Genomic DNA, 11,021 nt, shown 5'->3' with positions numbered 1-11,021 from the left:
TCTCTTTTATCTCCATATAATAAGTCTGATAGTGGTATTGATAGTCAAAAGGCATGCAGTTTAGTGACTTTTGGGGCCTAGTTCCAAACTGTTTCCCAGAACAATCAAATGAGTTCACAGGACCACTAACAGTGCATTAGTATTCCTGTCTTTCTAGTGCTCTTCCAACAATTGTCATAAGCTTTTTAAGATATCTTTTCCAAGTTAATGTGTATGAAATGGATCCTCAGAGTTGCTTTGTTTGTATTTATCTCATTAAAGATCTGGAACATTTTTCTTATACTTGTTCATAGCTTGCCTTCTTTGAAAGAATCACCTTTTTATATTCTTTGACATTCTATCTCTTCTCTGGTAATGGTTCTTGTTTTCATATATTTGTATCAATTCCCTATATATCCTGGATAGCTATCCTTTTTCAGAAAAACTGGCTGCAAATGCTTCTCCTAGTGAATCTCTTCTAAATCTAACTGCATTGGTTGTTTATTCAGAATCTTTTCAATTTGAAGCAATCACCACAATCCATTTTTATTCTATGATTCTTTCTAACCTGTTTGTTCATAATTCCAAAAGGTTTCTTTCTTCCTGAAATCTTTGACATGGCCTTATATAACTATAACTTCTTGTGGGCATGTGGTATGAAATGTTCTAAACCTAATTTCTGCCAGCTACCTACTTTCTAGCAGAAAAGTGACAGACGACCAAACGTGCAGAATGAGACATACATGTTGGACATGGCCAATACTGATACCTGCTGTTGCTTTACTTAAGTTTTTCTTTTTTCCAAATGGAGGAGATTGTGGTAAAGGGGGTAGAGCTAGTAAAAATGTTGCCAAAAATAAAAAAAAAAAAAAAAGAAAAAGGGTAATTGAAGCACTTAAAAGCGTTTATACAAAAGAGAACAGAAAGAAGTTGAGAGAATCAAATACAAGTAGGATAGTATTGAAAGTAACATGTTGAATTTATCATATACTTGTGTAATAGATTTTTTCTGTTCTGCTTTGAATATAGATTTCTTCTTTTTTGTTATTTGTTAAATGTAGAAAAAAACGATTCTTTAAAAGAATTAAATCCTTCAGTTATTATTCAGTGTTAATGAGTGACACTGGTAGCAGCTTAGGAACTATATTAGTTTGAATAGCTGTACATCAAATTTATTCCTAGAACTCTTGAGATTTCTAAGCAGTTTTCCCATCTTGGTAGCCCCAATCTGCCATCAGGGATGAAGTGAATCCCAAGATTGAGAGAACAGAGTTAGAGGAAGTGGCCAAATGATATGCAATTTCTTAACATATCAAATCAATAACAAAGAAATGGATAATTATTTACAATCTTTTCATTGTGCAAAATATCCCAATTGCTTCAAACCAGTGGTGTACTGGAAACTATTTAACAACCAGCTGTTTGAGGAAAAAAGAATTTACCCACGAAATACTTCTAAGTTTAATGTGCATCATTAACATTTTTTCCATCACCTTTATAAGTCTAGATAATTAATCAACCAATAAACATTTATTTAAAAATGTGCCAGGGACTGGGATAAATGTAAGGCAACACAAAAAGAGGCAAACTATACTCCCTGTCCTCAAAGAGCTTAAAATCTATGAAGGGGGTTTACCATGAATTAAAAAAGGAATTTACAAACAATAAATTAAGCCCTGATTTATACCATTTGCTGATTTTTGAGGTGTCACACTGAAAATTTAACAATGGGCTGCTATTAGAATTAGATCCAGCCCATCCTTGCTTCAAAACTTGTCTATAAGGTTGTGAATGTTCTTTAGAAAAACACAGAGCCACACCAATATTTCTCAAAAAGTCAATTAAACGTATCTTCTCAAAAATTTCCCCAAAATCAAGGTGAAAATAACTTCATTAAAAATGTTTCTCCATTTCTTTATTCTCTATCTTCTCCATATTTTCCAGGAAAATCATCTTCACTAAATACATTCAAAACCATAACTACTCTCAAACAGTTCCCAGGCCAGTGGGAAACATCTAAATAACCATGTACAAATAAAAATATGATGCATACAGGAAAAATTTTATATAATCACAGAAAGAAAGCACTGGCATTAATGGGATTAAGGGAAAGCTTCAGGTAAAAGGTAAGGATTAAAGAAAGTCAGGAAAGCCAGGAGATAGATAAGGTGGGATAGAGTTCCCCGCAGGGAGGCAGCCAGAGAAAATACTGGACCCTGAGTAGGAAGATGAGTGTCTTTGTTTTTCTGTATTTGTATCAATTCCGTACATATCTTGGATAGTTGTTCTTTCATCAGATAAATAGTTCCATAAGGCCAAGGTCACCACTATTAAGTGTACAAAGAGGAGAGTAAAGTGTGAGGTAGAAAGAGCCCCTTAAGATCATGAAGGGATTTTTAAAGCCAGGGGATTTTATATTTAGTTTTGGAAGTCCAAATCATGAGACTTTATTGATGCTAGACTTTAGAACTGGAATGGATCTTAGAGCCACCAGTCTAATCACTTCATTTTACAGATAAGAAAACTGAGGCAGAGAGAGTTTAAGTGAGCTGCCCAGGGTCACACAACTAGTCAAGAGTTGGAGTTAGTATTTGAACTCAGTTATCCAACGCTCTAAGCCTCTACTTCTCTGTATCAGGATGCCTTTTAAGTCCACCATTCACTGGATCACATAGACAGGGTAGAGTACCTCTGGCATCAGTTAATCCTCACGATTTAAGAGATCTGAGGGCAATCTCGGGTTCCATATTAAATAGAAAGGTATTTGGACATTTTGTATCGTTCTTCAGAGAAAGCTATACCGTCTACCAATGAGGCTGCAACAATACAAAAGCGTCTGAAAGGAAAGCACAACAGGAGGGTCAGGAGAGTAGGGAGGATGTTGCGGATGTGACTGTTACTTCACTAATTTCGAACCGACATCTTCAATCATGACCATAATCCTTCTGCTAAAATAAAATGATCATCAGGCACATTTAAAGTCTCGGCCATTGGCGAATGGGACATTTTCCAGAAAAATAATATTTGAGGCAAAGTCTGGGTTAATAACCTGGCATTATGGATCAACAAACAATGATATAAGCAGTTTGTTAAGCCCTGTTTTTGCCTCCCCAAAACAAATTTAGCACAGTGCCAGGCAAGTCCTTGGCGCTTAATAAACATGAAAATGAATCAACAATTACTGAAGAAAGGAATGTAACTGAATGTAACTCCCTCGGCCCCGGGGAGAACAAAGACCAGTGCCAGGCAAAGCATGTGACATCTCCGGAACAAAAGGAAGGGACCTGAAGACATCACCTTTACCTTAAAACAAGGACACACATCCCACCCAGGTTATGATAGGCTGTAACTACAAACGAAACCAGCCTTTGAAGTCCCCCCCCCCTTTTAAATAGGTTTCACCTTAGCGTAAATCAGTGACACCCCCGTCACCCCCCATCAGCCCTTCAGGAGGATGAAGCTAAGGTCTAAACCAAAAAGCGGCTGTTGGAGTAGAAGTGCGGTGTTTCCTAAAGCTGGAGTCGAGGGAACTGGAGGCGAAGAGGAAGGGTCCAGAAAGAGAGGGCCCCACCCACGTGGGGGCGGGGGTTATTCTTTCTCCTAGACTAGGGAAAGAGAGGGAGGAGCTCGGAGAGGAAAGGAAGGGGCAGAGGGGGAAGGGAAGAGAAAGCAAAGGAAAGGAAAGGGGGGGGAGGAGTGGTAAGGAGAGGAATAGTTGGAGAGCAGCAGGTTCAGCTCAGTTCTTCCAGGAAGGCCCCCTACCCACTTCCCACCAGCACTCCAGGTGGGAGGAGCCAGGGCTGGCGCGAGGGGAGGGGAAGAGTGAAGGAAAAGGTTCTGGGGGAGGGGAGGCTAGCAGCAATAGCTCCTCCCCCTCGTTTCCCACCTCTTCCCGTCTCCCTTCCTCCCCCTCCCCCTCCTGCCCCGCCCGCCCCGCCCCCGGTGGGGGAGGCCGGTCTGCTCGCTCTTTGCCCGGTACACTAGCTACTTCTTTTGCCCGGGGCTGGGCTGGGCGGTCCGGCGCTTTGGGCGTCGGGATGGCTGAACCTCCAGCTCCAGCTCCAGCAGCAGCTGCGGCGCGACCCCAGGGCGCTGGGGAGTCAGAGCAGTCCCTGGCCGGCAGCAGCCCCGAGCCTGGCTCGCCGGAGCCTGCGCCCTTCTTCCTGCTGTATCCGGGCGATGGCGGCGCGGGCTCGGGGGCGCGACCACCCCACCATCCGCCTCTACAGCCGTCACCCCGGCCGCGGGGTTGGAGGACGCCGCCGTCCCCGGGCTCGCCGCTGCCCTTTTTGCTGCTGAGCTCCCCGGCGCCCGGCAGCACCAAGCCCCGTGAGTACGAGAGGGGAGAGTGGCTGGAGGGGAGGGTGGCTGGGCTCAGCTTCGTTCCCCCACGTGTCGCAGCCGCCGCCCCGCCCCATCATCAGGACCCCTAACCAGCTGGAGCTGGACTCATTCTCACCCCCCCCCTCCACCCCCGGCCCGGTGCACTCTAGACCAACCAGAGATGGACTCCCAATTACCCCGCACCCGTGGTCAGCTGGGGCTGGAACCTGTCGCAGCCGGGACTGGACCTCCTGCTCACACCCCTTTGGCGGGCCGGGGCCAGTCCCCGCACCCTTTTCTAGATGAAGACTCTGAGCTAGAACTGGGGCCGCCCTCCTCCGGGCCACTCCCTTTTTGCACCCCCTTCTCTTATACACGCCCCACTTCTCCTACTCGTATCCCTTCTTAGGTGAGACTGAAGCCAGCCCTCTTTCTCAGCTGCAGCTGGGCCACCAGCTCCTTGATCCCTACTTCCGTCGGGGCCGGGTCACCCCACTGCACACCCCACTCTCGCTGGGGAGTCCGTGAGCCATCACCGACTGGACATCCCTGGTTAGTGTCTTCCTTCCAGGGTGTTGAGAACGATCGCGGCCCTTCCACCTCCCCTTGGAAGGCCCCTACCCTGGCCGGGACTGTGCCTCGTCAGGCACCTCCAAACTCTTGTCGCTCTGCTGAGCGCCCGCTTGTGTCCAAGTTTGCCTTACAAAGTCATCTCCCGCCTGGTTTTGAGATGTCTGGGTATATTGCAGTCCTCTACCCCGACCGTCTTTCAGGGAGTAAGGGTTGTTGGGTTCCCGACCGAACAGCCATGCCCTGTGAGTGGTGGGCAGGACGGGGAGGTGATGAAGAGCCCGCCGAAGCCGAGTGGGGTGGGCTCCCGAGCCAGCCCACCCGCAGCAGGGCCTGCTGGGTTTGAGAGCTGTCCTGTGAGTCAGGAACAGAGAGGTGTTCCTGGGCGCTTAGCAGGAGGCCGTATAGTGTGCACTGGATAGCAGAGTTGGTTGTGCCTGGTGTCTAGCCTCCCCTCTGACTCTTTTACAGATCCTAGGCCACCCCGAGACTGGGCAACCTGTCCCTCCTCTGGAAATTCCCTTTATCAGAGAAATTCCAAGCCTAGCCTCCAGCCACTTTCACCAGCTGGGAAGTTTAAAAAGAGATACCCAAGTCTCCCTTCTCCTGCCCACCATCAGCTTTGGATTGAATGAACACTTGTTAACTGTGTTTGATGTCCAAGGGTTTGGGCATACCGAGACAGCTGAAACTCTGACTGCTTGTGGGGCCCCTATTTAGGGGGCAAAAGTCAGGCAGAAAAGCCAAGGGCAGAGTAGTCTCTGGTATTTTTTTTTTTACATTTATTAATATTCATTTTTAACATGGTTACATGATTCATGCTCCTCCTTTCCCCTTCAACCCCCCCCCCCGCACCCCCCCTACCCATGTGCATTTCCACTAGTTTTGTCATGTGTCCTTGATCAAGACCAATTTCCAAATTGTTGGTAGTTGCATTGGTGTGGTAGTTTCGAGTCTACACCCTCAATCATGTCCACCCCGACCCATGCGTTCATGCAGTTGTTTTTCCTATATGTTTCCTCTCCTGCAGTCCCTCCTCTGAATGTGGGTAGCATCTTTACCATAAATCCCTCAGAATTGTCCTGGGTCATTGCATTGCTGCTGGTTCAGAGGTCCATTACATTCGATTTTACCACAGAATGTCAGTCTCTGTGTATAGAGTTCTTCTGGCTCAGTCTCTGGTATTTTTGTCACCTGAAATATATTTTTTGTAGCGCCAAACTTGAGTGCTTTCATGGGAGCCTAAAGCCTTAGGCTCTGGACTGAAGAGACTTTGGGATGCTCCCAGGAGACACCCTGTCTCGGGGAGGGGGGATAAATTTATAAAAAGCCCCCAAGATTGAACCTGACCACTCTAGCGAAGCCCAGAGCACCGACCCAGGCCCACTGCTTACCCTTCTTGGAGACGGGCATGGTTTGATTTTTCTGTATGTAATAACACACTAGGACAGTGTGATGTGTGCCAAGTGCGTAGCACAGATAGTACTGTGGGAGGCTCCAGAGAGCTCCAGCTTGCCAAACAGTGATATAATAAGCTAAATGAGGAAAGGGCTCCTTGACTGGAACACCAACTCCTCCGCTTGGCATTTAAGGGCTTCCACAATCTGGCTTCAGCCCACCTTTCTAACACTGTTTCCATTACTCCCTTTTCACCCCCTCCAAACAAGGCTACTGTCTTACACCTCCTACTCCCATCTATTCACACCCAAGCTGGGCTCCTTCATCTCCACTTCTTTGAGTCCTTGTCTGCCTTTAAACCTTAGGTGCCACGAACAGCTTTCTTGATCACCTGAAGTTAGTTACTTTCTTGTTTCTCTACTTCCTTCTCTCTGTCTCCCTTCCTCCTTCTCTCTCCTCTTTTTTCCTGTCTCTATCTCTCTCCCCTCCTTTTCTCTCTCCCTCTCCTACTTTCTCCTCTGTCTTCTTTCTTCCTCTATCTGACTTTCTTCTTGTTTCTCTCTCCTTCCTTCTCTGTCTCCCTCCCTCTCTTCTCCTCTTTTTTCTGTCTCTTTCTTTCTCTCTTCCTCTCCTACTTTCTCCTGTCTTCTTCCTCTCCCTGACTTTATTCTTGTTTCCTTCCTTCTTTCTCTGTCTCCCTTCCTCCTCTTTCCCTCCCCAACTGTGCCCTTCCCACTCCCTCAGATTACTTTCCTGTGCTCCTGTTTCATCTCCCCATTAGAATGGAAGCTTCTTGAAGAACAGCACCAATTTGTTTTTGCCATTGAATCCTGTCACCTAAGCTGTGCTGACAGATATACTTAATACTTGTTGAATTTGCTATTTAGTTGTGTCTGGCTCTTCCTGACTCTGTGGACTAACTGTCCTTGGGGTTATCTTGGACTAGTGTCATTTCCATCTCCATTGGATTAAGGACAACAGAGGTTTAGTGACTTGTCCAGGGTCATAAGGTAGTGTGTGAGGCCAGATTTGAATTCAGGTCTCCCAGGCCCAGCACTCTAGCCACTGGGCAAGCCACTGAGTTGCCTCGATGCCCCTATTATTATTATTGAATGGCTATTATTACATGAAAGATAACTGTACTACTAAGTCTGAGATGAGCTCTCCTAGCTTCTGGCCTTGTGTCAGATGGGCTAATCCGCAACAGCTTTGGTGTTCTATTCTGGGTAACCTAGGCCTCTTAAGTCCTGGGATAAACTTAGGAGTAGAAAAGGGAAGGGTCCTAGAAAAAAGGACAATCGTGATGGGTGCTAGTGTGGAGGGCACACATCTCTTAGACAGCGGTTCTAAGTATGCTCTGGGGACCCCATTTTAAGGGGTGCTGATCCAGGTCCAAACTTTGTACAGTAAGACAATTTAATCTCTAATGGGGTAAATAGCTGTAGATCTCTGGGGAGGTGGGTTATCTTGGTTTGAAGTGTATTAAAGAAGTCCTTTGTGGACTGCTGTGATAAGGCATGAACTTTGATTTTGACTTATACAGAGGGCAAAGTTGTACCATGCACCTATTTCTCCTCGGCCAACAAGTCTTTATTAAACATTTATTTGGACAAGGCACTGCCGACCTCTGGGGATACAAATGTCAAAAAATATAACCAGTCTCCTCCAGGGCTCCATGTTTCTACTAAGGGAGACTACACGCAAAATTGTACATTCCAGATATATACAGTTTTAAGCAGTAGGAATTTGGAAGGGAGGCCTAGTGAGGTGAGTGGGGAGGTTGAAAAGTGACCAGTGTAAAAGTTGGGATTTTCACTGAGGCTTGAAGGAACCTGAGAAAGGATGAAGTTTCCTCTAGGAGAGAGGGGCAGCAAAGAGGCCAAAATGTCACTTCAGAGGATGGGCGTGGGGTCTAAAAAGCCTGGAAGGAGACTGGTTGTGAAGGGCTTTATTTTTATTTATTTTTTTAAACCCTTACCTTCCGTCTTAGAGTCAATACTGTGTATTGGCTCCCAGGCAGAAGAGCGATAAGGGGTAGGCAATGGGGGTCAAGTGACTTGCCCAAGGTCACACAGCTAGGAAGTGCCTAAAGTCAAATTTGAACCCAGGACCTCCTGTCTCTAGGCCTGACTCTCAATCCACTGAGCTACCCAGCTACCCCCTTGTGAAAGGCTTTAAAAACTACACAGAGGCAACTAGGTGGTTCAGTGGATTGAGAACCAGGCCTAGAGACAGGAGGTCCTAGTTCAAATTTGACCTCAGATACTTCCTAGGTATTGGACCCTGGGAAAGTCCCTTAACCCCCAACCCTTACTACTCTTCTGTCTTGAAATCAATACACAGTATCAATTCTCAGCTGTACAGCGAAGGTCTTTTTAAAAAACTTGGAAGTTTAGGAAAATAACTGGCAGTGAGTGATAGGGAAGATGGATTGGAATGGGGGAGATTCAGCAGACTATTGCAATAATTTAGTAGTGATAGAATAAGGGTAGCTGTATGAGGTGAGAGTAGGTAGAAATGAAGGGTCATGGCAGACCCATTAGATGTGTAGAATGAGTTGGGAGTGTCAATGAAGATGGCATCAAGGCTATGAAGCTGAGGGATGCAGCTAGGAGTTTAGGGATGCCCTTGACACTGTTGCGGAAGTTTGGAAGAGAGGAGAGTTTTTGGAAAAAGACAGTATTTTGAACATATTGAGTTTGAGATGCTTCCAAGAAGTCCAGTTGGACCATCCAAATGGCAAGCAGATTTAAGAATGGAACTCAGTTAAGGAATTAGGGTAGGCTATACAGCTCTGGGTAACATCTGCATAGAGATGAGAATTGGATCCATGGAAAGTAATGAGATCGTGCAGGGAGATAGTATAGAAAAGAAGGGGCCCCCCATTGAGCCTGTGGGTCTAGATTCTCATGATCCTGCTTTGTCATGGTTCTCTGCCCATGTTCTTCTTTGGTCTCCGTTGCTGGAGTCTCCTTGTCCAGGCACAGGCCATAGATGACATCCTGGATCTATAACGCGTTTTGACCAAGGACCCCACAGCTCACTCAACCGAGGCTTAATTCTGGGAGTTGACTCCAAAGAATGAGTTTTTCTGTCTTTTCTCTTGCCTCCACATCCCATCTGGAATTTTCCAGGGAAAATCTTTTAAAATAAAAAAATGAATGCATGAGTTTATGCCTGTGTTTCTCCAAACAGAAACAAGGGTCCCTAATTTTCAAGTTATTCTTCGATGTACCATTTGGGTGTGATATTATTATATTTTTTTATTATATTTTAATTGTATCATTGAATGGGGTGATTTATTGTTATATTCACCCTAGAGAATGTATAAGACAGAAAGGAATCACAATTGCCCATTGGACTCCTTCCCTTCTCAGTAAAAGTAATAATTTTTGGAGGGGAAAGGGGGAGTTGCTGAGCAAATACTATCCATTTCCTTTGGAGTTGACATTGCCCAGGCAACTTCCTACTAGAGTGGAGTTGGTGAGTGCTAGCTCCCTTACCCCCCCCCCCCCAGCATCAGTTTGTTTTCAGCTATATAGCATGACCCTCTAAATCTAACAAATAATCTAATGAAAAAAATCTAATAATAGATCTGATCTCCTGTAGAAAGCTGAATTCTTAAATCTCTCCAGAACTTCTCAGGCACTGGTCTCTGAACTCTGCCTAGCAAAGCCCAGAAACTCCCCACTCAGGTTTTCCAGGTTCTGCTTCTGCCTGTGGCTACTCCTGTTCCTGGGGGAGGAAAGCAGGCAGATATCTCCTCCCTTTTCCCCTCCTCCCTTCTCTTCCTTTCTGGGTTCTGGGCTAGAAGGCTTGCCCCCACAAGCCTTTGCACAACTTGGCTTTGCAGACTAGAATCTTACCCACCCCCACTCCCAGTTGCCAGTCCTCTTGGAGGCAGCTGCTTGTTGGCTTTGGGAACCAGATTCCTATATTCCTGCAGGCCATGGCAGCACCTGATTGGGCCCTTCAAATGTTGAGCTTCCCCCAATTTGTTGCTAGTGAAGTCTCCTTATTAGGGCAACTGGGCCAGCCAGCTGGCTAGCCCTGGGCCAGACAGTTAAAAGGAAAAGGGAGCCAGGGAAATTGAGTATTGACTGTTCCAAGCAGATTGTCAGGACTGGAATCTTGAGTTTTCACAAACTTGGACAGCCTACCTATGTGACACAGGTCACCCAAATGTTCAGAAATGTTTCTGGGCGGGGGATAACATTGTGCAGCCCTTGTTAAAGATGACTATTTTGTAATATGATGGCTCGTCTACTACCAAGTTCGGTTAAATAACAGGCATTTTATTATATGCCTTATGACAGATGAGGAATGCCCAGAAATCTCCAAATGGGGTCACAGAGTTGAATAGAATACTGCTGAGAAAAAGACTGGAAGACAATTGTAAAAAACCATAAAGTCAGTGTAAGCTCTCGGAGGTCTAGCACTTTCTTGTTTTCGTACTCTTAGGGTCTTCAGTACCTTGCCCAGATTGGATACTGAATCCATGTTTATTTGGTTCAAATTGAATTTGGGTTTTGAGATTTATTTTGATTTCTTACTGTGGCATACTCTTTGTTTTCTACAAAATCTGCTTAGAAAAGTAACCATGTAATCCTGGGGTTCTGAAGCTTTTTCTTGGTCCTGGACCCCTTTGGCAGTCTATAGATCCCTATGGACCCTTCTCTAAATAATGGCTTTGGATGCACAAAATAAAATACTTTGAATTACAAAAGGAACCAGTTAGATACAGTTGGAAA

The 11,021-nt window shown here is 45.5% G+C and overlaps 1 protein-coding gene across 4 annotated transcripts in view; it reads left to right on the top strand.

The window, feature by feature from the left end:
* The first annotated feature begins 4,016 nt into the window (after positions 1–4,016).
* RUFY3 (RUN and FYVE domain containing 3) overlaps positions 4,017–11,021 on the top strand; it is a 147,453-nt gene continuing 140,448 nt past the window's right edge. For 2 of the 4 annotated variants that reach the window (XM_044682257.1, XM_044682259.1), the window contains exon 1: positions 4,017–4,308. In XM_044682257.1, the coding sequence (XP_044538192.1) occupies positions 4,017–4,308 (292 nt within the window). The remainder of the gene's footprint in view (positions 4,309–11,021) is intronic. The other 2 variants (XM_044682260.1, XM_044682264.1) reach the window with 2 other exon arrangements.

The sequence above is a fragment of the Gracilinanus agilis genome, chromosome 6 (assembly GCF_016433145.1).
Source record: "Gracilinanus agilis isolate LMUSP501 chromosome 6, AgileGrace, whole genome shotgun sequence".
Lineage (NCBI taxonomy): Eukaryota > Metazoa > Chordata > Mammalia > Didelphimorphia > Didelphidae > Gracilinanus > Gracilinanus agilis.
The sequence above is the reverse complement of the archived record's forward strand: the minus strand, read 5'-3'. Positions and strand labels throughout refer to the sequence as shown.